Below are 25,999 nucleotides of genomic sequence, written 5' to 3'. Positions count from 1 at the left end.
CTGCCACTAGGTGGCGCTCTGGTGGCCGTCTAATTTAATATTTGGCACTGTGCCAACACCATAACACTCATGGAAATAAAATTGATAGGGGTGGTATAGACTGGCCCCTGTAACTAACACACCAAAAATGACCAGCAGGTGGCGCTATTTTCAATGCAAAAGCGTTTTTGGCTAATAACTCCCACATAATATGTTGCATATTGTTAAACCTTCTATTTACGTGTTCTCTGTATTCAGCGGAATTGTGTGATGTAAGCCACGCCCACTTTCGCGGTAACTTTCCATTCGCTAAATCACCACAAATGGAAAAACATACTTTTTCAAACTCCTCCTAGGCGATTTGACTGATTTGCACCAAACTTTGTGTGAAGCATCTGTGGACCCTTCTGACAAAAAGTTATCAAAAGAATTTTGATTGTCCAAAAAACGCCCAAAATATAAAACAACGAATTCCTGCACATTGTTTTCAAAACAGACAGTCTTTCATATCTTGAGCAAATACAGTCGGATTACCACAACACTTTTGCTAATTGTGTTCCATGGCCCGATGAGGGTTTGTGCAAAATTCGGTGCAAATCGGCCAATAGGTGTTGCTCTGGCGGCAGTCTAATTACTGTGAATGGAAGTAAATTGGAAAATCTTCAAATCCTCTTCAAAACTCATCAACTTTCAACCTCTTCTTGTCCCTCATACTTTGAGCAAGAGACACCATGTCAAGAGTCAGAAGATCTTGAATGCATTAACTGTACATAATCTATCTATCTTTATCTTTATTTCAGCCATGACCAATATTCTTTTGTTTATCAACACTGGTAGGTAACTATCTTGCCACCAGGTGATCTTTGGCTGCTCCTGACGCTGCCATCATAAAAACAAGAGACCGCACATGCGCACTTGCGCACTCTCAGCTGATTGTAAACAGCTAAGATGGCGACAAGACGCAACTTCAGTGTTCATTTAAAGTTAGACGTTTTGAAATATTCCGAACAAATGTCGGGGGAATACGCCGCAGAGCATATGACGCCTGGTATGCAGAGGACGGCAACAAGACCTTCACAAAAGGAGGGAACATGAGAACAGCTGACAAACGCAAGATAACGGCTTACCGTCTCCAGGTCAAGTAATTTCCTCTTTCATTGGTACCATGACTGCCCAGTACCTGGACAACCGAGCCGTGGCAGTACACAGGTATGTGGTGTGTCAGAGGAGAAACGAGCCGTTAACATTTCTCTTTGCGTTAGGTAACGTTAACGCCGTTAGGCTGACCAAACGTCCTCTTTTGCCCGGACATGTCCACTTTTCACGTCCCGTCCGGGGCGGTTTTTTATAACTGATAATGTCCGGTTTTCTGTGTGTTTGCGTGTGTGTGTGTGTGTTAGAGTGCGGCACAGCCGCATATTTCTGTTCGAACCCGAACCGAGCCCGACATTATTTATAACCAAAGCACTGAGTTTGTGCAACACAGTTGTTACGGCTGAATCATTAATAAATGGTTGTGTGTTGACGTTCAACACGCTATCCCGACGTGCTTTAGGTAACTTATAATTTGTGGTTTATTAGCGTTATAAGCGTTTGGCCTCTAATGTGTGTATAGCGGATCTCACTCGGTTCGCACTCGGCTAACTCCCAGGAGCATTCGCGGTGGTCGATGTTAGCCGAGACATGCCGGTGGTTGAACACTCGCTGAGCTAATGTGGACTAATGTTTGACTCCGTGGTCTGTTGTAGAGCATTGTGTTGTGTTTCGTGCACATGCAGGTGTACGGGGGTTGCCGTGTGTTTGTATATCCGTTATGTAAGGGATAACCTTCAGGGGAATAGAACCCTGTCGGGAGTTATTTTCCCAGTATTCACCGGCTCATTATACATTATCCCGCTTATTACACGGCTAATTATCAGTTGAATAGACAGAATATTGATTAATTATACAATTTTATTGAGTTATAAATTAAATTGGGAGGAGAGAAAAAACAAACTGCCGGCAACGGCTGAATATGCTACAATAGCTACAAGAGAAAATGAAAAGAAAATAGCCTAACAATGCACATAGGCTATAAAGTGGACTTAAAGTTAAGATCTTTTTTTATTCTGGTAAAGGCTAATGTTTAACTTTCTAAGATTATGAATCAACATTTATTATTTACAACCATAGCTAGCTTATACATTTCCATTTTTCACAACACAATAATCATTTTTCCTGTCACTGACCATTAAAAGATTAGGCTATATGTCTTCAACAAAAAGTCAGTGACAACTTAGGCTATTTCTATTTATAATGTATATTAAATTGGACACTGCCATTGAAAGTGACATTAGACATTGTAAATGGGACGGCTGGGATGTTAAAATTATAGTCGCTGTTAACCCTAACCCTAACCCTGTAAACAAAATGTTTATCGTTAGACTACAAGTCATAAGAAGCTATTATTAGGCTACTATGACTTTATCAAAGCGATCCACTAGACCTACTGTTTCCTGAGGACAGGATCCTGCTCCAATTTGCGCGATCCGAGGTGGACGGAGCCCAGTAGCTCTTGAGGCTGCTTTCACATCTGTGCCCAGTTACAGACATGATCTGACGACTCTCAAGGCCAGCCTGGGAGAGAAGCTGGACAGCAGTGCTTCTCAGGCTGTGATTGGTGTATCGTTGAGAAAGTCCGGCTGCCTTGCTTATCTGAGGTAACATCTGTCCGAGGAAATTGTGTCCCATGGGTTCACGAGAAAACCACACTGGTTGCTTGTTGAGTAGCTGCTGGTCTTTTTTTAATGGGTGAAGGTAAAAAGTGTTTGCGTCAGGAAGGCAAAGGGAGAGATATTTCTTAAAACTGGAGACGGCGCAGTTTGGGTTGTCGGGCTCAGCAAAGATGAAACCTCTGTAATTTTCTTTACAGGGATCTTTTGCATCTTTATGATTCTTGGTCTCAGCGTTGTGAGCGAGGGTTATATACTCAAGACCGTTCTCATTCTTTTTCAAAACAAAAGAGTCTCTTTTCAAGTCTCTGTTGCCCTCTCTCCCTCGTCTTGCCAAATGCAGCTGCACATCAAACCACACTTTTCGGACCAACCTGACAGCTGTGTGCAGAGACAGCACCTCTGAGCACCTGAGCAGCTGCATATCTGTAGCTGAGATCGGGGGATGGTGGTGACTCATGTCCTTCCCGTTTTTGCGGAGTTTTTTTATTACTGATTTAAATACCCCATTGCTAGATTTGAAGGCAGCACTGTTCATGATGTCAAACTTTGAGAAGTGCTGACAAATAGCACCCCTGAGTGAGATATAACTGGCAACGGAGTAGGTTTGACCGTTAGAGTTTTGCACCGATGGATAAAAGGATCGCAGCACTTGGTTTAGCTCTTCTGACCCATAACTGTCTAAATCTGTTGTCATTTTCTTCTCATTCAGCCAGTCATTAAACACCTTCAAGCCCCATAAAGTGCTCCGTTTGGTGTTTAGTTCATGTCTTTCTTCTTCGATGCGATCAACCTCCCTGTCATCCACAATCTTGTGTCTCCTCTCTTTCCCGTGCGCCTCTGAGCATCCCTCTTCTCCGGCATTCTTCTCATCTTCAGCCAGTAACCATGTCTCAAGATTTTCATGCTCACCAAATATATTAAAAGTTATCTCATGAAAATAGTCCATCTTTGTATTTTGTAAATTATTATTTTGTAAGTGGTAACGGCTACTTTAGCCCGATAAAAAAAGTAACTGTTGTCAGGGCAGCGTCCCTATAGCAACGTCGGGCTACATAGCAACTGTGTGTAATGACCGTTGCTACTAGCAGCGGTCATTACACAGTAATATCAGACCGCAGAATGCCGCGACTGACCAATCAGAATACAGCATTTAATAGAGCTGTGTAATAATGTTCAATAAACATGCATTTTATCTCGGGACGTCTTGAAATTTTCTTCACCCCTTCTTCGTCCTGCAATGAATGAGTGCACCGGCTTTCTACTGCGCCACAGCGCCACTTTAGCAGTTGGGAGGTGTATTGCACATTGGTAGTAAGTGTGAAATCTGTGACTATGCGGTTAGTACATTACATGTTTGATTTGAACGTTTATGGAGACGTGAATCGGTCGAGACCGGGAACCCCCAAATGAAAAACGGGGTTCATTTTCAAGACGTTCATGCAATGAATGTATTAGTCCAAGGCTAGTGCAGTATGTAAACACAGGCCGTGTCTTCACATGTCCGCGCTGCCGTCTAGAGACAGCTTTGCGCATGCTCCCAGAGCGCTGGGCTTTCTGGGAGATGTAGTCAATGTGGTTGCTTTGGGTCTTCTGTGTTGTGTTTGACATTGTTAAATATGTAAATAATGTGTAGGTAGATTCATGTTATATGTATGGCAACAGTCTTGTTTAGAATGATAGCTGATGGAGAAAATATTAACCAGCTAAAAGACTTATGTTCTATTTATTGTGTGGCAAGTGGAAACAGCTGGCATATGACGCCTGCTTAGGGTGTATAACCATCTTTATCTATGGAAGCCCATTTTCGCCAGTAATGGGAAAAAAAGGAATTGTTATTCCTAATCAAAATTGTGAGATAAAAAGTCATTATTATGAATGTAGCCTACTTTTAAAATTAATTTGTGGCATGTTGTCTTAAGTTGTCGTAAGTAAGTTGTCGTGTTGTCGTAAGGTGTGTGGCATCACGGTGGCTGCAGATGGGACAGAGGATGAGATGATTCGCTGTTTCAAGGCAAGACAACTAGTACACTGTGGTGTAGTCAATAGTAAATATTGGTGATTTACAAAAACACCAAAAACTATTTTTACTGTTAATGTAAACATTGTTACTATAAATAATACAGTACCTTCTTTGTAATACTATATAGAAAATATTCATTTTTACTGTAAAGACAGGTTTACATAAATATTTCTGCTGTTTAAATTAAAAAAAATACAGTATTTGTATATTCAAATTTGGCTGTGATTTTTTTAAAAAAAAATTTTAATTGAAAGTCTCCTTCAAATAGTAGCCTAGCCCTATTTGTAGCCTGGTCCCAAACTATTATTTTGTTAATAGTGGCCCCGGCTACTATTTGAGGAAATCTGTATGTATGTAACATACAGTCACTGGCCACTTTGTGTACATCTGTGTAATCTAATGCAATCCAGTAGAACGACTATACCATGATTTTTTCCCCGAAGCTTATACATTTTCGGTTATTGTTGACATCGTCTAGAAAGTGATGACTCTACTTTGTTTATTATTGAGGTTGTAGTGAATGGTGGTGGTGTACTGAGGTGGCCTCCTAATTTTGTCTAATTGAGGAGGACAAAATATTAGGAACACTTTTAAATATATTGCACTCCAGTACACCAACACCACCCACTACGACCTCAATAATAAAGTAAAATAATCACCTTTCTAACAAAAGCTGAAAAAGTAAAAGCTTTGTAAATGTAGAATGTGTGGCAGAGCTGTTGTATTGACTTGTATTAGATTGCACAAGTGTACCTAATAAAGTAGCCAGTAAGCCCCACATTTACACCACCAATCCATGCCTGCTCTCGGTCTCCCCGCAGCCCCTGGTTGCTCAGCAGCCTCAGCCCCTGAGACCATGCTGATCAAAAGTTATTAAAAGCTTTTCTCTATGTCAAGGGGTGCGGCTACTATGACGTTGCCCTCGCCACCAAATATGTTTGGCTTTTTGATGGCTTCAGCGACATCATATTAACATGAAATTGATACACAGGTCAAAAATGGCAAGCTCATACATCTGATAGGGGCGTCACCCATGGGGGGGTGACAAAATGCCTCTATAGCGCCCCCTTGAAATTTTCAACATACCCTTCCCATAGGGGGTTTTTTGGAGTAGGAAAATAAAACATCACACCATGTCAGGGTTAACTTACTCTGAGTTTTCACATAACCGCTTCAGTGATGCGCACTGCTACCCCCCCGCGTAGACGCGGGAGAGTGAGGGCCCGGTCACAGCTGCTTGCAGCTTTAATTAGGGACCGAGCCCGGAGGCAGAGGACCCTATTGTTTTTGCTGTGATTATTATTATTATTATTATTATTATTATTTATTCTTTATTCTTTCTCCCGCCGCCTCTTTGAACTCTTTGAAATGACCTTAAAAGTATTTCCATGTATTTTATCAATTTTATGTCTCTGAACCCAAGTGATTGACCTGGAAGGTTGCAGTAAATCACCTCATTTCAAGTACAAGTCAATAACAGTGTTACAAACATCAGGAAAGAATATACATCTTTGAGGAAATGTTACATTCATCAACACAGTAGCCTCATCAAACACCTTTCTTTTGATTTAATTGACAGAAAAATTAAATGCTGTCTTTTTGATGCATACAACATTATGTATACTTAGTGCAATCTGTAACTCCCTCTGCCACAAACAGGAAGTATGTAAACATGTGAGATATGTCATTCCACCACAGAAACAAGGATATGCAACTCACTCATGCATTACTGTGTAACTATGACCAATACAACTGATGCATCAGCCTGCTTCCTGCCATAAAAGCAACAGAATCTTCATTTTAATATTTCATATGTATATTTCAGGCTGAAGTAGTTCATTGACCTAGCTCAGGGCCTAATAACAACTATTAAATTCTCCTTGACATGTATGTTATGGAAATTATTTCAATTTTTTCCCCCCTATAAAAACATTAGAGCTATGAAACAAACCATTAAACAATTAAAATCCTCAAAACATAGTTAATATTTAATATGTATATTTCACACTACAGTAGTTCTAAAAGATTGACTTGTTCAAAGTGGCAAAAATATTAATATATTATATTTTTACAGCAGTTTTTGGAAAGGTGATATTTTCTGTCTATAGGGATTTATACATTATTTTATTGAAGAAATTAAACACCACCTACAGTATATACCACCGTTTTCCATCTGTCACATACTACTACAACCTTTAATACTGATAACTCTGTTGCTACATTTATGATCATGACTGTTAATTACATACTGTATTGTTATCCAGTTAAAATTTATATTATGTACATATATATTCATGTACTTACATCACAATGTGTTACACACAAAACAGGAGTACTGTCACAACAGGCCTTTGTCTTTTACAATACATGGGGTACACTTCAATTCTTAACAGCATGACAAACACCATGTTGTTGTTCACATTATTTAATTTCTTTATCATGACAGTGTATTACATTTCAATGTGGATGTTGCATTCTATTGACATAGCTTGTTTTATCAACATTTTGCCTCTCACAAATAATTCAAAATCTCTACGTGAGCTGGAAGCTGAAAAAGCGTGAAGCCAAGGTCCTAACAACGCTGCTCGAAGCTTTAATTAGGGACCGAGCCCGAAGGCAGAGGACTGCTCACAGTCACAGTCACTCTGACAGACACAAGCGTGTGTGTGTGTGTGTGTGTGTGTGTTACAACAACATTAATAAAAGTAATAATATTATAATTATAATTCTGGCTATTGTGGTACAACATGTTGAAAGTATATATTAATATTTGATAGTATATATATGTGACAATAATCATATGTGTATAATAACAGTAGAAGTATGACACACACACACAGACAGACACAGACACAGAGACACACACACATACACAGTCAGACAAACACACACACACACACACACACACACACACAGACAAACACACACACACACACACACACACACACACACACACACACACACGCTTGTGTGTGTCTTTTTTGCCTTGGTGCTATTTATTTTTAGAAGCTAAATCATTTAGGCTGTTTGCAAAATTGTATCGCGCTTGATGTGAATTAAACAGGCAGTTACATCGAAATTACGCCTCTGGGCAAGCATGTCATCATTGAAATGGATCATATAATGTTGTGGTGGTGACTTTAAAACTTCAGCATAGAGGACTTTTATTGCAACTTTAGTTTATGTATGGTTTCTGTTACCTTACTTTCAAAGTTACCGCTGGCTTACCAGAGCCTCTCCTGCTCCGTCTGAGCTCTGTGTCTCAATGTGACATGATGTGAAAGCATGCACAGGCATCACTGTTGATTGGCTGTCACTTGTGCCGTGTAATCAATCACAGGGGGCTGTAGGCGGGACATTGTTACAAAGCCCAGTGCAGTGGGGAGGCAGACACTCACTCTGACAGACACAAGCCTGTGTGTGTGTGTGTGTGTGTGTGTGTGTGTGTGTTGTCACACACACCTGACAGGATAACATTGACCAAATTGACCAGCTCATGTGTCTCATTCCTACAATTTCCTAAATAAATGCCTGATAGCAAAAACATGTAAATACAAGATTTCCAGGTCAAACTCTTTTGCCTCATTTAATCAAATCTATAGCTAAAACTATGCTGCAGCAGTCCATGATCAAATACATGTAGTCCTGCTCAGTTTTTCCACCGAAATTAACTTGTATATATTTGTGTCTTCCTGCTGTTACTTATATCCTCACAGCAGCCAGTATACATCAATCACGCTTCCACTAGGTCACATGATTTCAAATAAATATGGATGTGTTGTTTGATCATCACACATGTCAAAGTGTCATTAGGTCACATGGCTTACGTCTACAAGTTTCAAAATATAAGCTCAAACCACCTTCATAAGAAGCCTTCACTTCTTAACCCTGCGGGCCCCCTTGTAAAAAAATCACACCTGTCCCCTTCAGGATGGCGTGAACAACCATAAAAATGTTAAATATTAATATTTTTCTCTACATTTTTTTTTGCTTAAATCTTTTAACCAACTTCTACTCAGATTATACATATCAAATATTCATTGTGGGTGTATGAGAAAGAGAGACAGAGAGACAGAGAGAGACAGAGAGAGAGAGAGATTGGAGAAAACAGTAATGTAACCTTGCAACAACCTGCAGCTCATAATTTGCATTTTTTAGCTACACAATTACACACGCACACACACACACACACACACACACAAACACAATCTTTTTTTAGTAGCTATACAGCCACAGCCTCCAGACATCCATATCAACACTACATCAGCATAACATTTATTTTATTTTATTTGCAACAATGGCTTGCAAACCTCAATATGATTATAATATGATTATTGTCACATATGTATACTATCAGATATTAATATATACTTATCATATTGTACCACAGTAGCCAGAATTATAATTATAATATTATTACTTTAATTAATGTTGTTGTAAGCTACTAACATTATCGTCTGTCCTGCATCTGTCTCTCTCTCTGTCTCCCCTTCTGTCTCATTGTGTCATACAGATTACCGTTAATGTATTATGATGATCTGTTCTGTACGTCATCTGTTGCACGTCTGTCGTCCTGGAAGAGGGATCCCTTCTCAGTTGCTCTTCCTGGGGTTTCTACTGTTTCCCTGTTAAAGGGAGTTTTTCCTTATCTGCTGTGAGGGTCCTAAGGACAGAGGGATGTTGTATGCTGTAAAGCTCTGTGAGGCAAATTGTGATTTGTGATATTGGGCTTTATACATAAAATTGATTGACTGATTGATTGATTGAGTGATTGATTGCTGTTGTCAGTAGTTTGGTTTTCAGAAGCCATCAAAGTTCTACTCCCAAGTCATGGGTTCATTGCCAAAAATGACCTTGTGTTCTATTGACATTGCTTGTTTTATCGACATTCCAACTCTTATAAATAGGCTAATTCACACTGTCTACGTGAGCTGGAGGCCGACAGCGAGGGTCCGAGGTCCCGAACAACGCTGCTTGCAGCTTTAATTATGATTAGGCCCGTCACGATACCAAATTTTGCTGGGCGATTAATTGCGTCAGAAATTATTGCGATAAGCGTTAATATTACGTATTATTGTGCTTTTAAGAGAAATAAACATTTATTTAACAATATTTAGGAATGCAAAAAAGAGAATTTAAATATCCGAAATAACACGTAAAAATATCGAATTAAATAAATAAGTACAAAAAAATAGACTCTCAGTCTCTCATTCTCAGGTGTGCAGTTAAGTTCGTATTCGGTCTTTTTGTTGAAATCCTTTTAGAACAAACCCAGCATGCCGGCTCATCCAAATTACTGGGCTCCCCTCTGTCATTTGGTTTAAATCCAAAACACTCCCACACAGGGGCCATGGCATTTGGTTTAGGAACAAGTTCCCTGTCTTTCTCTTACGCTCAACTGTTTTTTATTTCTCCGCCTCGTATCCCCCTCACGAAGATCGCACTGTTTGTGTAGGTGTAGCCCATAGCCCCGCCTCCCCCACAGAGACAAAGACACTCGATGACAAGAGTTTTCCCTACGTTCTTTATGCTAATTAACCAACTCACCTGGCTGCCAGACGATGCATGGCAGTGAACACTCTTGTAGTCCAGTCTCTTTGGTGGAGAGACGAGGAAAACAAATGTGCATGAATATGGCTATTAATCGCTTTTAATTTACCGTGCAATTAACTGACTTAGCGCATATCGCGACACGCCTAATTATGATTCCCAGTCCCGCCCACTCCCGTTGACTTTTTTTCCCATCCCGTCCCAATCACGTGACGAATAGTGAAACTGATCACGTGACCCGTGGGACTCCTGAAAAAGTGTCAGCCTCTATGTAGCAGTAATGCCGACTGTCGAGCATTTCCAGTGGGAGAGAGGGAATCGTGGGTGTAGCCTGCTAGGATCCAGCGTCCATGGCCGATATTAGTCTTTCAGAGGCTAAAGGAGAGTGAAGATACTAGTATCACATGAAACTAGAAGACCTAAAAATCCATTGGTAGCAACTAGGGTTGGGATCCGGATCCGGTTCTTTTTTGGAACCGGGTCCAAAGTTCGATTAGTCCAAAGAACCGGTTCCATCACATTTGGAGTAACGGCTCCTACAAACGGTTCCTAGATTGTAAAAAAAACAAAACAAAACAAAAAAAAAAACACGTGCATTTCCATTAGAGTGCGGTCCATTAGAGTGCGGCACAGGCCACATATTTCTGTCTGAACCAGACCGAGCCCGACATTATTTAATTACTAAAGCACTGAGTTTGTGTCACACAGTTGTTATGGTTACAGGCTATTTAACAGGCCGGGCGTGCACCATGGGTGCTCCGGAGAGGGAGACCTCCGTGTTTGAGACGGGAGCGAGGGGAGAAACAAACAGCCAATGTGTGTGTGTGTTCTGTTCAGATGTTGTCACATAAATAACAGTGCCCAAGCATGAATGCATATAAGTATTTTTTATTACATTGCTGTGGTTAATTTGAGGTAATAGTGTTACTGTAGAAATCAGAGAATCACTTTTTGTTGTTATATATTCTCAGGGAGATGATACAAGCTCTAAATCTGAAATACACACCACACACAAATGTGTATTTTCATCTAATTGTACTGTGCAACAGTTAGAATAAAGTTTTTGTATTTGTATGATGGCTGTCAAAAAAAATCGAAGTTCGAAATATATTCAAATATATATATTTTTTATAAGTTCAAACCTAAATTTGATAATTTGAATATCATTAATAATTCATACTATTAATAACGTCGTAAATCACGGCAAATCCCGTTCGCGCAGAAATGGCTCGCGCGCAAGCCGGGCCAGAGAGGGACGCAGACCCCCAAATTCCACCAGATGCGTGTTGGTTGCTTCTGTGCACGCAGTGGATAACTAGCGCAGCCGTTCTGCAATGGACCCGCATCCAGTGGAATTCCGGCGAGAGATGGAGGGAGAGGCACGGACGGAGGAGCCCGCTGTGCCAACACCACCCACTGCGCTGTCCGCGATGTGTGACCTGTTCGGGGAGACATACAGGGAGAGTGGTGCACCTGCTGTCTCCCTGCCTACCCTTTTTGAAGAAGAGATGAAACGTTACCAGAATGAGACACCACTACGAGCCGAACAGGATCCACTCTTGTGGTGGAAAACTACAGGCGCACTGAAGTATCCAAACATTGCGGTCAGAACGGGTGTTTTCATCCGAGTGTCACGTTCATATTGCGCCAGCAATAAGCATCTTATTTATATTTGTGTTTTTTGTTTGTTTTTTTTTTTTTAAATAAAAAAAAAATATAATAATAATAATAATAATAAATTTGAATATTATTTGAACTCTACTAAATTAATTCGAAAATATTCGAACTCAATTTCATGGTGCTTTTGACAGCCGTAGTGTTTATTATATACTTGTTTAAGTATAGCAAGAATAATGAATATAATGTAGGAATCGGTAAGAGGAATCGGTAAGGAATCGGACCGTTAAGAAGGAATCGGAATCGTTAAAATTCTAACGAGTCTCAACTCTAGTAGCAACCATGTCAATCTAATTTGCCCAAAACAGGGTTAAATAGCGCTCCTCAGTTAGGTGAAATTTTATCAAGGAAAACGTCACATTCAATTTTGAGCAAAAAACATACAGTTTTTTGCATGTAATATAAATGTGTTAGATTGTATTTGAATATTTCTGCAGACTGGGGTTGCTAAACAGTGCAGATATTTGGTCTGACAGGAAAGCTGAGACTCCTGTGGATTTAAGTAGCCCAGTTTTATTCATGTGTGATGATGTTAGTCACCATAGTAGCCACTTCATTGTAGACCATTTTACATAAAATGACCTATAGTAACCTCAAAAATAATTACAGCTTCGTGAAACTTAATGACCACAAACCAGAGACCTTGTGCATTAAGAGGATGTTTGGCTTTCATGGGTATATTAAGGGGGTTTCTCAGCAGTTCCCAGAACAAACATGCGCACCATCCAGTCACCAAAAAATCTAAATGTTCCAGAAATCTTCAAATGTTTTTTAAAACCAAATCACAGCATGGGTTTTTCTGTGGTGCTCCTGAATGTCTCTGTGTCTTAATGTGGTATTTTAGAGAGATTTCTGACCATGTCTATCAATTCTGGAGAGGTTAGCACCAAAACTGTGTAATAAATTGTATCAACCAGGAAATTAAAATAACTTATGAGAGATAACTGATGGCCATCATGTATTTCAATCATAATCTTCTAAGCAATTGTACACTCTAAATTTTGAACTGAAACAGGCGCCCTGAATAATGAATAATGCTCCCTTTGAATAGCAGAAAAATAACATGCTATTTGACTTTAGACAAGGTTTTTGTTCATCAATGGTACAATTGCTTTCTGTTACAAAATAACATTAAAGCAACAATGTGCCTGACCACACCTCATTTTAAGACCTACACGCCTAAGGGCAATCTACTCACAAAACATGAGCGCTGGCCAAGAAAGTGACAACTGTGTCAGTCTGAAACTAGCAATGACAGTTGCGCTGCGCTGTGTAGTGCTGAGCACCAATTGTAAGACAGGGCTCGAGCTATACACTATTAGTAAGACCATATAGCCATTTCTAAGAATTTATGTATGTCTGTATTAGAGATGTCAGTTTTAGCCCGACAGCCAATAACCACAAACCAATTTAAAAAAAAGACAAGCAAAGTGACTTAAAATACAAGTGGCCTTTCCTTTTGGTACGGTGCTCTATTGGCTCAGTGTGAACTTTAGCACCACATTTCAATGCGCAATCCTTTTAAAAGTGGTGAAATTTTAATGTTTTGTGATGTGAATATCTTGCCTTTTATTTTATTTTCTGTTGGTTGCAGGCCTGGAATTTCATCATTTTAAGGGCAAGGCCACTTGGCCTTTCGTGTTGTCAATTTTTTGAGGGCACGGAGGCCAAAAGCCAGGGCAGCAAGGCCATAAAATAAAACAATGATTTTAAGTCCATGTCCATAATGAATTTAATTTAAGGACTAAGGATGTATAATTATCTGTGAAATGAATAAATAAAACAAGCTCAAGTAATAATAATTAGTATAAGTAATAATGTGATTTATTTAATAGTACTAAAAAAACCAAAACAATGTGTTTTAAATATAGAACAACCAGGTTTATGTATTTATAAGCAAAAAATCTTAAATATTAGGCCTAAATATTTTTGGAGTGTACATGATATTTTTGATGTGTTGTTAGATAGCTAACAAACAAACTACAGAGAGCTATTCAATTACTATTTCAACTGGGCCGCATTTCAAAACCAGATAATGTCGATGGGCCACATTTTTAGCAGCAGGCAACCGAGCCACTTTTTCTTTTTTTTTTTTGCATACATATATATATATATATATATATATATATATCCATATATATATACAGGATATCGTTTTATACAGTCCATATATATATATATATATATATATATATATATATATATATATATATACATATATATATATATGTACAGGTGTGGCCCTCCTCAACATAATGCAGAAACAGACTAAAAAAGAGCTATCAATGCACAGAAGCATAATAAGTGACATGAACAGTATCTAATTACACATGCACTATCTCTCTACCAGCACACACCTCACCCCTGATGTTTTCCTTATGGGTCATTTACACAGGATATTGTTTTATACAGTCCATGGCAGCAACAGTCATGTTTACAACAACAAAGTCACTATTTAAAACCCAATAATATCTCACTGAAATATAAATATTCCTCCTGACATCACAATACTGAGTGAACAAAGTCACATTATCTCAGCATGAAGACAAACATCACTATGCAGGTCGGCTGTCTCAGCTACATCTTCAGATAAAGTGTGACAGCTTTCATTTTAGTTTGTCTTTAACACTTTGCTGCTAGCCTCGCGAGCGCGATGTGCTTGTGTCAACCGCAATCGTAAATCATAATAGTGGTGAATTATTTCAACGACAGAGTCGGTTGAAATATTGCTTTCTACATGCTGACCACATGTATTGATAAAGTATTGGCTTGGCTGGCAGAGGTTTTATCGTACTTACTTAAGTTAACAAGCGTAGTTGTCGTTAACTAGAGTGATCTTGAAGTTATATTCCCTTCATATGCACCGCGGCCTCTCTGCTCTTGTCTGACTTCACTCTGTTGTGTTTGTGTGTCTGTGTGTGTGCATGCGAGCTGTAAGGAGTTGACCGGTGATAGATTGGTGTCAAACTGTCGTTATAGTCCGTCCGAGCGGTTCATGCCAGGCTCGAATCAAACCCACCACTGGTGATGTACGCATCGTCTCATTTGATGTCGCCCAATAAAAATCCAGAACGTCATCAAAAGGCGCATTTTTTTTTTCTCAAAAGATGCAGGTACATTTTATTTGCCAAGGTGAAAAAACAAAGAAACAATTTTGCCCTCATTTGATCCTAACATCAATGATCGACTTTGTGGTCGTATCAGTAGATCTGCGGCCGTGTGTCTTGGACACTCGGGTGAAGAGAGGAGCAGAGCTGTCAACTGATCATCACCTGGTGGTGAGTTGGATCAGATGGCAGGGGAGGCTGCCGGACAGACCTGGTAAACCCAAACGTGTAGTGAGGGTGAACTGGGAACGTCTGGCAGAGGACCCTGTCCATCGGGTCTTCAACTCTCACCTCCAGGAGAATTTCTTGTGCATGCCGGGAGAGGTTGGGGACGTGGAGTCTGAGTGGGTCATGTTCAAAGCCTCCATTGTGGAGGTGACTGCTAGGAGCTGTGGTCAGAAGCTTGTCGGTGCCTGTCGGGGCAGCAACCGAAGAACCCGCTGGTGGACATCAGCGGTGAGGGAGGCCGTCAGGCTGAAGAAGGAGGCCTTTCGGGTCTGGCTGGCCCAGGGGTCTCCTGAAGCAGCAGACAGGTACCAGTTGGCCAGAAGGGCTGCAGCTGTGGTGTGGAAGGAGTTCAGGGAGGCTATGGAGAAGGACTTTCGGTTGGCCTCAAGGAAGTTCTGGCAGACCGTTAAGCAGGGCTTGTCTCAGGCTGTGCTCAGCAGAGAGGGAGAACTGCTGACCCGAAATGGGGACATTGTCGGGCGGTGGAAGGAGCACTTTGAGAACCTCCTGAACCTGGCCATCATGTCCACTGAGAACGAGGCAGAGCCTGAAGACTCTCGCCCATATCCCTGGCGGAGGTTGCTGAGGTAGTTAAAAAGCTTCCCAGTGGCAAGGCGCTGGGTGTGGATGAGATTCGCCCTGAGATGCTGAAGGCTCTGGGCACTGTTGGGCTGTCTGGGCTGACACGCCTTTTCAGTGTCGCATGGAGGTCGGGTACGGTGCCTGCAGAGTGGCAGACTGGGGTGGTGATCCCCGTCTTCACAAAAGGGGATCGGAGGGTGTGCTCCAACTATCGGGGTATCACACTGCCCAGCCTCCCGGGTAAAGTTTACTCCAGGGTGCTGGAAAGGAGGCTCCAACCGATTGTCGAACCTCAGATTCAGGAGGAGCAATGCAGATTTCGTCCTGGTTGTGGAACAGTGGTCAGTTCGACAACCATTATTTCTAATTCTGACAATCTCAGCATGTCCTGTCCTGTTCATTTGCTATATTTCCTATTCAGACTAATTTCATGTGTGTTTCTAAGGAAAACAAGAACATTTCAAAGTGATCCCAATTTTTTGAGCGGTAGTCTAAATGCTGAAGCAGTAGTGGGACTGGAGCAGATGATGATGGATGCATTCGTAAATAGTCACTCTGAGAGCCAGAGCACATCCTGAATATATCTTTCAGTTATTCATCGCACTCTCAGAGAGGCAGGGCATACTATGGGTTCTCTGATGAAATGGAGCAACAGAGCGCCAAGAGCATTTAATGTGCAGTTAATGTGCTGTTTGTAAATTCATACACAATCAAAACACTCTAATTCTTCAAACAGCACCCCTATTTTACTGTAGCTCATCAGATTGGATTATATAAAGAAATACGTCATGAGCTGACGTCACCTTGTCTTGAAAGTAGAAAAAATGTTAGAAACAGAGTATTCAAAATGTTCTGATGCCTGAGGTTTTTTACCTCATTATTTGAAACTTAAATCTATGACACAAAATAAGGAAAAGTCTAATAGGTTCCCAGTAATGTCCATAAAGAGTGTCCATGACAATTTTACAAAGACAATGACAGGATACAAAACCAGCATTATTAAATAATTAACAATACCAAGGAAGCGCTGAACAATAGAACTGACCTGTCCTTCTCCAACACTGTGTGTGTCAATGATGGTGACCACACCGGGATTGTGGGGGCTGCGGCGGCTCGCACTGTGAGGTGTGCCCTCCTCGTCAGGAGTGCCTGCTGGTAGTGTGCCTGCCAACTGGGTAACAACTTTACCCACCATTGTCAGGCCTGTCTTTAATGTCTGTAAAAACAAAGAAAATAGTGCTTATATTAATGCTTATAAATCTGCCACCTGATAATCTATATTCCCAATACGTTTTGAAGATATGTAATACACTTTATTTTGTAGTGCACTTAGGTAGAAACCATTGCAGCTGCATGCACGCGTGTGTGTGTGTGTCTGTGTGTGTGTGTGTGTGTGTGTGTGTGTGTGTGTGTTTGTGTGTGGCTCCTCTGTGTCCGCTTAAGACCCAGTCAGGGTGTCTGGCTCAAACACACCTCTGTGGCTCAATTGGGGGAAATGGATAGTGCTGCTTAAGTGGAGTCTATCTCACCTACTACACTGTCTTTGTCTAATGGAGTCCAATGCGTGTGACTCTGTGTCTGTGTGTGTAAGCACCAAAGGGGCCCCGGAGAGCCTAATCAGGCATTCAGACTAGGCGGCCCTGTCAATGCAGTGTGGCGCCTTGCGTTTCTTTGGGACTGAGGATCACCCACTGTCTCTCTTTGCCACTTGGCCAGGCATGCTATCTGTCTGCTGCCTGTGTATGAGTTTGTATGCCTGTGTGTGTGTGTGTGTGTGTGTGTGTGTGTGTGTGTGTGTGTGTGTGTAAAATGCCAAAAGGGCCATCAATTATTAAGTGAGGAGTTTGGCTTCTAATTGATCAACACTAATGTGTTTTCTAATCACTGCAGTTGTGGAGTTCTTAGTGGTAGTCCAAACAGGGGCTATTGATCTGCCGATGGGGGGTGGGGTGGCTGTCTGGAGGCAGATCTTGTCTGTTGGCTGACAAAAACACACTCAGCCTCACACATCTACAGCCTTATGTCGCCATCTAAAAAACCAACAACTTAATTCATGGGAAAGGTCTTTCTCTGTCACACAACCTGGAGTGATGAGAAACAGGATTGATGGGACACAAATATTTTAAAATAAGAGAGCAACTTTGGAACAGGGAGTTCAGTTCACCAGAACTGCTGCACTCTCTCTTTTATCTTTTAAACAAAAGCCATAAAACTTTAATGCTAACCCGCCTTTTTGTTTCTGTCTCTGGATGTCAGCAGTAAGAGCCAGCTTGTCGCGCCACAAGCCAGAAGGAGATACCTTGTCATCCATATTGAGATATATAGTCCTAAATGAGGAGGGGGGCAAGCAGACTGCCTGTCTGCATATCAATACCCCCTGCCGTTGTCCACTGCTTACAATGCTGCTAACCTGTTAGTGACAAAGTGCTCATTTTGAAGTATACTTCCATTAGTCTGTTAATGAGTCGACTATCACACTCGCTGTTTGCACTCATTAAGCAGAGGGGAAGGGATACACTTGCTTTGCTATGTAAATCAATTAGTCCTTCCTCTGGGACCAGACCAGAACAAGAACCATACGAGGAGCTACCTGGTTAGGTTGGTGTTGGCAAGCAGCTCAATCAGACCAGGAATTAATTCCATCTGGTATTAAAGGCAGCTGTTAACTGCCCCGTTTCCACCAAGCAGTGCAGTACAGCTCAGTTCAGTACCCTTTTTTCTGTTTCCACTGCAAAAAGTTGTGGATGGTACCAATGAAACCGTTCCGAACAATTCCCATTTTTGGTACCCCTTTTGTTGGGGTACCAAGTACACAGATCTGGTACTTTAAGGTGGAGCTGTGAACACTGCAGTCTGTTGATTGGTCAATAGTGGAGGGTCACTCTTGCTGATGGCCGAGTTGTAGCTTGTTTTGAGGCTTTTGTAACCACTGTTTATGCCGTGGAGAGTTTTATTAGTTGACTGTAACTATAAAATGAAAGAATGTTATGCTGCCTCTTGCAGCAGCTGGAGTTGAATAAAAAATAACTTAATTCACTGGGCCAACTGCCAGCAACTTTTAAGGTGGAACCTTAACTTGTAATTATCAATGCATGAGGTGATGACGTCAATCACTCAACTCACCTTAAATATTCCATTTGACAACTTTGACCATTACTTTAGTTTTTATATGACCAGAGTTGGGTATAACGCGTACAAAGTAACGTGTTAGAGTACTTTGATTACTTTTTGCAGTAACAAGTAACCTAACGCGTTTGAGTAATCAAATACTTGAGTACATTTTCAAACAAGCCATCAGTTACTTCCATTACTTTTAGAACGCTGGTCCTCCAGCTCCGAAACAGCAACGGCTGTCTTTTGGTTCTAATAACAGAGATAACATTAAACCTATCAGTCCGAAAGAAGCCATGAAGCTTATGGCTCCCTACGTGGTAGAAGAAATGCTGCCATTGTCTACAGTGGAGTCTAAAAAAAGGTGGAGGAGGACTCGCTGATAGACAGGTCAGACTCAGGACTTGCATTATGCCTGGTACACACTACACGACTTTTCTGCCTGTTCTGAAAGTCACTATGTCACATTACACGATTGTGGAGTCATAAAATCGTGCTGTGACTTGGCCGACAGACATGACACACTATACGATAGTACTCACCAATTATCCCCGGTCGTCTTTCACAACGTGTGTGATGTCATCCGGTTACTCTTGTCCTTTTTTTTATTACTTTTACTATTATTTCAGTCACTGTGTCTGTTCATGTGCCAGCCGAAATGTTGTTGTAGTCACCTAAAAGCGTCAGCAGATGGCAGGAGCTTCATTTGAAGTACCGTACGCAAACATTCAAGCTACTATATCCTCCACAACCAAGTTCCTACACATGTTTCAGAATAAAAACCTATTTAGAAAATGGAGGGATTCTCTCAGCCAAGGTTATAAGGGGCTTTTAATGTGAAAGAAATTCAGCAAGTGTTGAGTTTGAAATGACGGCGCAATGTGCTAAATTTATAAAGACAACGGGAGCGGATAAAAAGTAAAAAATATAAAGATACGGAGGGATTAATAAATAACGGACCGTCTATAATGTAGTCTGTTTCACATGAAGCTGGTAGCCTCTGCAGTTGTGGTGAGTAAAAGCACCACCACTATTTGTTAATGTTATTACTTTATGTCCGACCGTGAGAATGTAACATTGTTTGCTAGCTTGATGCTAATGACAGTACTCACCGGTTTGATAAAGTGCCTCTGCTGTTTCACACTATCATTTCCCCTTTTACTCTGTGTGGTAATATCCCTAGAGGAAATATTAAAAACGATAGGGTGTTGTTGTCATACAGTTGTCTATGGCAGCAGATTGTTCTGTGTTTCTACTGGTCAAAGTGACGGCTGTGATGGGAGAATTGGATATCAGTGAAGGGCAAGTTGTCCATAACTTTGGAGACAATTGTGGTCCATTGCCCAATAGGAAATGTAGAATACTCAAAAGTACTTTAAAAGTGCTTGGGTTATTTTTCTCAGGGAGTAGCATTGGAAGTACTTGAGTTACTTTACTCAGGGAGTAACACAGTAAAGTAACTGGTTACTTTAAAAAAAGTAACGCAGTAAAGTACTTTGATTACTTTTAAAGTAACCCTTACCCAACTCTGTATATGACATACACTTTTAGTAATGAGTGGATCTTCTTTATATGTATTACTTTCAACCACGTTATGTGAACTGCATATATTCTTATCCTCACTCTGAGAAAAAAAAACAGCATCTTGGAGCGCCATTCCTGCAGGCTACAGAGCACTTAACCCCCAAGCTTGCCTGAAAAGGACTAAATGTACAAACTCCCTATTTTGGAATATCCCATGGAGAGGGACCATCTTATGAAGATGGGGACCACCTGAGGGTGTGCTCCAACTATCGGGGTATCACACTGCTCAGCCTCCCGGGTAAAGTTTACTCAGAAAGAATGAGATCGCAGATACAAGCGGTAGAAATGAGTTTTCTCCGTGGGGTGGCTGGGCTCAGCCTTAAGAGATAGGGTGAGGAGCTCGGACATCCGGAGGGAGCTCAGAGTAGAGCCGCTGCTCCTTCACGTCGAAAGGGGTCAGTTGAGGTGGCTCGGACATCTGATCAGGATGCCTCCTGGGCGCCTCCCGCTGAAGGTGTTCTGGAGCACGTCCCACTAGTAGGAGGCCCCGGGGCAGACCCAGAACACACTGGAGGGATTACATATCTCGTTTGGCCTGGGAACACCTTGGGGTCCCCCAGGAGGAGCTGGAAAGTGTTGCTGGGGAGAGGGATGTCTGGGGTGCTTTGCTTGGCCTGCTGCCCCCGCGACCCGGCCCCGGATAAGCGGATGAAAATGGATGGATGGATGGATGGATGGATAGATGGATGGATGGATGGATGGATGGATGGAGAGACCCTCACTGCAGCCTGTTTTATCTTGTTTTTGAAAATTTTGGCGTGCAGCCTCATTCTCTCGAGGTGCAGGCTTCCATCTGTGTCACCGTTAATGATGAAATATAGTGAGTGCAGTACGGATCAGTGAGTGACAACAACCCCGCCCACATTTAAGGGTAACGTTTGTGGTGGAAACGCTAGGTACCATGTCTGAAGACATGGTACAGCTCGACTCACTTTTGGTACCAAGTACTTTTCTCAATTTAATTTTCCACTGCAGACAGTACCCCCTCAATGTAATTGGGATTTTAACCTGATCATTATTGGTATCCACACCTTGGAATACCTGCACTTTACGAAGTTGACTCATCAGTCTGACATTGTGACCTGAAATAGCGGTTTCTCAGTTGAAATAAAAAACGAACAATGAGAAAACGAACGATTAGCCAGTCATCTCCACGGGTAGGACTAACGCCATTGACAAGCTGTTATTTAGCGTTGTTAAGCGGTGTGCGGGAAACATGAGGAGTAATAACAACAATGGTGAGTGCTACAGACAAGAAAGCTGCTGTTATTGAGGCTTCTCAGTATCACCCAACATCGAAGTTTGTTTTACTACATTTAAAACCCTGACAAAACAGGTATGTTATGGCTATGCATCAGTGTGGACTTAAAATGACGTTAGATTCAGGCGGCTACCTTGGTCTCTAGTGATTGGTTGGGGATTGAATCGAATTCCCCTCCTCCACCAAAATCAGTTAAAGTGGACACAATTTCAGACTGAAGATGGAGACGTGTATCCTGTTATTATTGTGTCTGATATCAGGCAACTTTAACGCACCACAAACAGTGTGTTCTCTTGCTGAATCCTTTCATCAGCAACCAAACAGAGGAATGTCTGTACTTCATCAACTGACCATGGTGTGGTTTTGCAGGCTGCCACTTTGTTTAATCTAGGCAGACTGAATAAAAAAATTGCAGTCGCCACTGATGCAAGCTTTTCTCTTAAAGACCTACAGGTCTGTAGAGGATGTCCTGTGTTGCACAAGTGATGACTTCAGTGACTGTTCTCTCTGATCTATCAGTGTTTTGCAGTGTTTGAACACCACCATTTATTATCACTTGGAACCTCAACCGAAGTGATACCAAAAGAAGTGCCAGGTACTATTGCCAATGGGAAACCATTAAAGAACAGTTCCAAGCAAACAGAGTCAAGCCAAGCAGTGGAAATGAGGCATTAGTGTCACTACCCTGTGGAGATGAGTGAAGTAAGTCCATTGGAGAGAAACAGATTACAGTGGGAAAAACAGATAGGCAGGTTGATGAAGTGTCTCATAAGCTCAGCCCCAGTCAGCCAGGCGGGCCAGGTGGATCCAATGTCAGCACATTTACAGATGGTGTGGGCAGAGCTGGATATACTGTATTATGTGCTGTTCTATCTGAATAAAGGCTTAAGACAGAGCAAAGGGGGCGGCAGTAGCTCAGTCCTTAGGGACTTGGGATGGGAACCGGAGGGTCGCCTGTTTCGAGTCCCCGTCCGGACCAAAATTATGGAGTGTGAACTGGTGGCAGGAGAGGTGCCAGTTCACCTCCTGGGCACTGCTGAGGTACCCTTGAGCAAGGCACCGAACTCCTGAACAGCTTGGGGCGCCTGACCAAGGCAGCCCCCTCACTCTGACATCTCTCCACTTTGTGCATGTATCGGTCCTGTTTGTGCATGTGTGTTTTTCAAACATTCAAAGATAAAATGAAACAAGTTTAGTCGGTACTTCTGTAGGGAGCTATGATTGGGGATACACTTCAATGAAGATGATAATCAATATAAAGCAGTGTAGGTTCTTTTAGCTGAAAACTGCAGTATTAAAACTTTGTGTCATATTAAGAGGTGTGCTGCATTCAATCTCAGCATATTTTTTCCAAATTTCTATTTGCTTTGATATCCAGTAAAAATACCAACTTTTATAAGAACAAGCGTTAGGAACATGTAGCAGTTGAAGGGTTTTATTTGTCATCAGCACAGCATTTCTAATAAAGCAGTTTTTAGCAACCAAAATTCGTCTGCTAACAATGTTCATACAGTATGTATAAAAAGAAAATCACACAAGTAAAAATGAGTATCTAAGACATCAACACAAAACCATGCAGAAGTTAAACTAAAAGAATAAAATATAATATATAAAATGAAATACAGTATTAAATATAGCACTGTGGTAGATGAGTGCTCAGCTGTGGTAAAATGAATGAAGTGTAATTTACACAGGTTATGCAGTGATGTAGCAGTTCATGAAAAACAGGTAAATGTGTCCATGTATTCTCACTTACTTTGGCAGCATTGATCACTGTAGCTGTATAGGACTGTGCATTGTCACCACAAGCTCCCCCGCGAGATTGGTGACATCTGATCAACTGCATGAGCATAAAGATTTACAGATAAATACAAGATGTACAGTGTGAGTCTGCAGGAAATGTATGAAGAGAAAAACATTGGGGAAATCAACTCAGATTTCAGACATCCTACAGCCTCCCCTCTTCGCTCTTTGAAGGAAATTGGTTTTGCTTTGAAAGAAACATTAGACAACCCAGCAGCCAATCTGCACTGATTTAATTTCAAATACAATATCACTTTAATGGCTCTGTCCCAGTATTACTCTTCAAAAAAATAGATTTTGTCATTTCTGGAAATCCTTAGGCAGTCACACAAACAGTGGCCCCATCTGTCAATTACTTAAGTGGTCCAGCACTAAAACACTATGATGCATTAAATGTATTGCAGAGTCCGCAATAGGACATTTTGGGTTTTTTTAAGTACTTAACAATCCCATTACACAGAAGGGAACAGAAAACTCATATGTTTCTTTTGGTTTTAAAATTCTGGACCCTTCTCGGAATGAGTTGTTTATCCAGACAGATTAAAGACGCAGATCAAATGCATTTTTGGGATTGTGAATATGTTGCTTTTCTGATAAGGCACTTCTGTAGTAGATGACGATGATGAGTAGTGTGTGTTTGTGTGTGTGTGTGTGTGTGTGTGTGTGAGAGAGAGAGAGTTGCGTACCTTGTTCTCAGCGTAGGCTAGCCAGCGGCTTCCCAGAGCTATTGGATTTAGGCTGGGGCCAGGGCAGGGATAGCAGCCTGAAAGTACATAGATGGTCTTGCTAACAGAGCCACCAATGATAATTACAACAGAAATAAACATTTTGATAAATAACCACATATCAAAAGTTTTTAAGCAAAACCAGGGATTTCCATAAGCCCTCTCCATGTAGGGTGTCTGTAACTATCTTAAACCATTACTGTGTGCCTGTGTTTGTCTCTTGTTTGGGAAGATAAATAGGAGTCTTATGAGGCTGACATGTTTGTATGCTAGTGTGTGTGAACAGTATGACCTAATGGAGACTGTGGTACCCAATAAATTGAGAATGGCTCCATTGCTGACTGACTAACACAATAATCCCTGTAGGAACACACACACAGACAAATAAACAAGTGTGCTGTTATGGAGCTTCATTCCTATCGTTATTAAAGAGCATGGTTTTCAATGTGAGAGCATGATTAACTGATTTCACGTTCAGATTTTGTAATTTTTTCACTTGAAATGAAATAGCCATACTTGGATTTGATCTGTTTCTACCAGGCATATTATCAATGGATGTATTATGTGCCACAAATATGACTTTATCCATTCAATTTAAAGGAAGGAATAGCACCATAAACTTCCTTGAGGTCCTTGACTTTGGCGGTCCATGTTTGCAAGTGATCTCCTAGTAAGAGTCTGCTGAGTCATCCAAGGTGATGTCGATTTCTCCTCCAGCACACAGACATGAGGCCAGTGTGCTTTGTGACTGCTATCATACTGTATGTAGCTCTTAGAGTAAAACGTACAGGTGCTGGTGAGTACAGTTAAATAATGAGTTAATATACAGTATATCAACAGTCTTTCTATTTCAAAAATCATAAATAAAGCAAGGGAAGTACATTTAATATATCCCTTGAGGGTGATGAACGCAGTTAAAGAATAACCACCTGTATGGGACACTCTAAGAAAGAAAGCAAATGCACCCACAGCTAGGCAGGGATCGCTTTTTAATTGGTCAACACTACATGGTATTCATTGGGGAATTTTGACAGGGTTGTAGCACAAAAAATCAGAGAGCAGAGCAGAGATGAGATCTGAAAGCAGGTGATTCAAGAGTGCACAGAGGCAGCTTGAGTGTGAGGAGAAGGGCGGAAGCTGGAGTGCAGGAAATCCGTAGCACCAACACATCCGAGAGCAAGCATACAGCATACAGAGCAAATCTTAGTGCAAGCAGGGGCTATTTAAATGCAAGGGCAAGGTTTTGAGGAAAAGCCTTACAAAATCTGAACACGAAACCAATAAACCTTGCTCTCAAATTGAAAGATCATGCTCTTTGATAAAGATAGGAATAAAGCTCTACATGATGTCAGCAAAAATAAAGACAGCAACCACTAATCCTCAATGACAAACAAAGCTGTGCCTTCCCAAACACATAAATGTCTTTAACAATATATGCATTTGTTTCTGTGTAAACATGTGGATTACTGTGACTAACACAAAAAACTGGGCTTTGGGCAGCTATCACTTCTGCTGCGAGACAGAATCAAGCAAAAACAGGTAAAAATGCTTGTAAACAGACTGGAGACATGATTGATATCGTTGTGCTGTGCTATGCTGTGTTTGAGAACAGAAGCCCTCATCTCACACACACACACACACACACACACATACACTGA

The 25,999-nt window shown here is 41.2% G+C and overlaps 1 protein-coding gene across 8 annotated transcripts in view; it reads right to left on the bottom strand.

The window, feature by feature from the left end:
- Positions 1 to 25,999, bottom strand: part of bcas3 (BCAS3 microtubule associated cell migration factor) — an 877,760-nt gene that overhangs the window by 719,546 nt on the left and 132,215 nt on the right. For all 8 annotated transcript variants that reach the window (XM_078166843.1, XM_078166844.1, XM_078166849.1 and 5 more), the window contains exons 10-12: positions 24,303 to 24,379; positions 23,570 to 23,653; positions 16,903 to 17,073 (exon numbers count right to left, since the gene is read on the bottom strand). In XM_078166843.1, the coding sequence (XP_078022969.1) occupies positions 16,903 to 17,073; positions 23,570 to 23,653; positions 24,303 to 24,379 (332 nt within the window). The remainder of the gene's footprint in view (positions 1 to 16,902; positions 17,074 to 23,569; positions 23,654 to 24,302; positions 24,380 to 25,999) is intronic.

Source organism: Epinephelus lanceolatus, chromosome 4 (genome assembly GCF_041903045.1).
Source record: "Epinephelus lanceolatus isolate andai-2023 chromosome 4, ASM4190304v1, whole genome shotgun sequence".
NCBI lineage: Eukaryota > Metazoa > Chordata > Actinopteri > Perciformes > Serranidae > Epinephelus > Epinephelus lanceolatus.
This window is presented reverse-complemented; position numbering and strand designations above follow the sequence as displayed.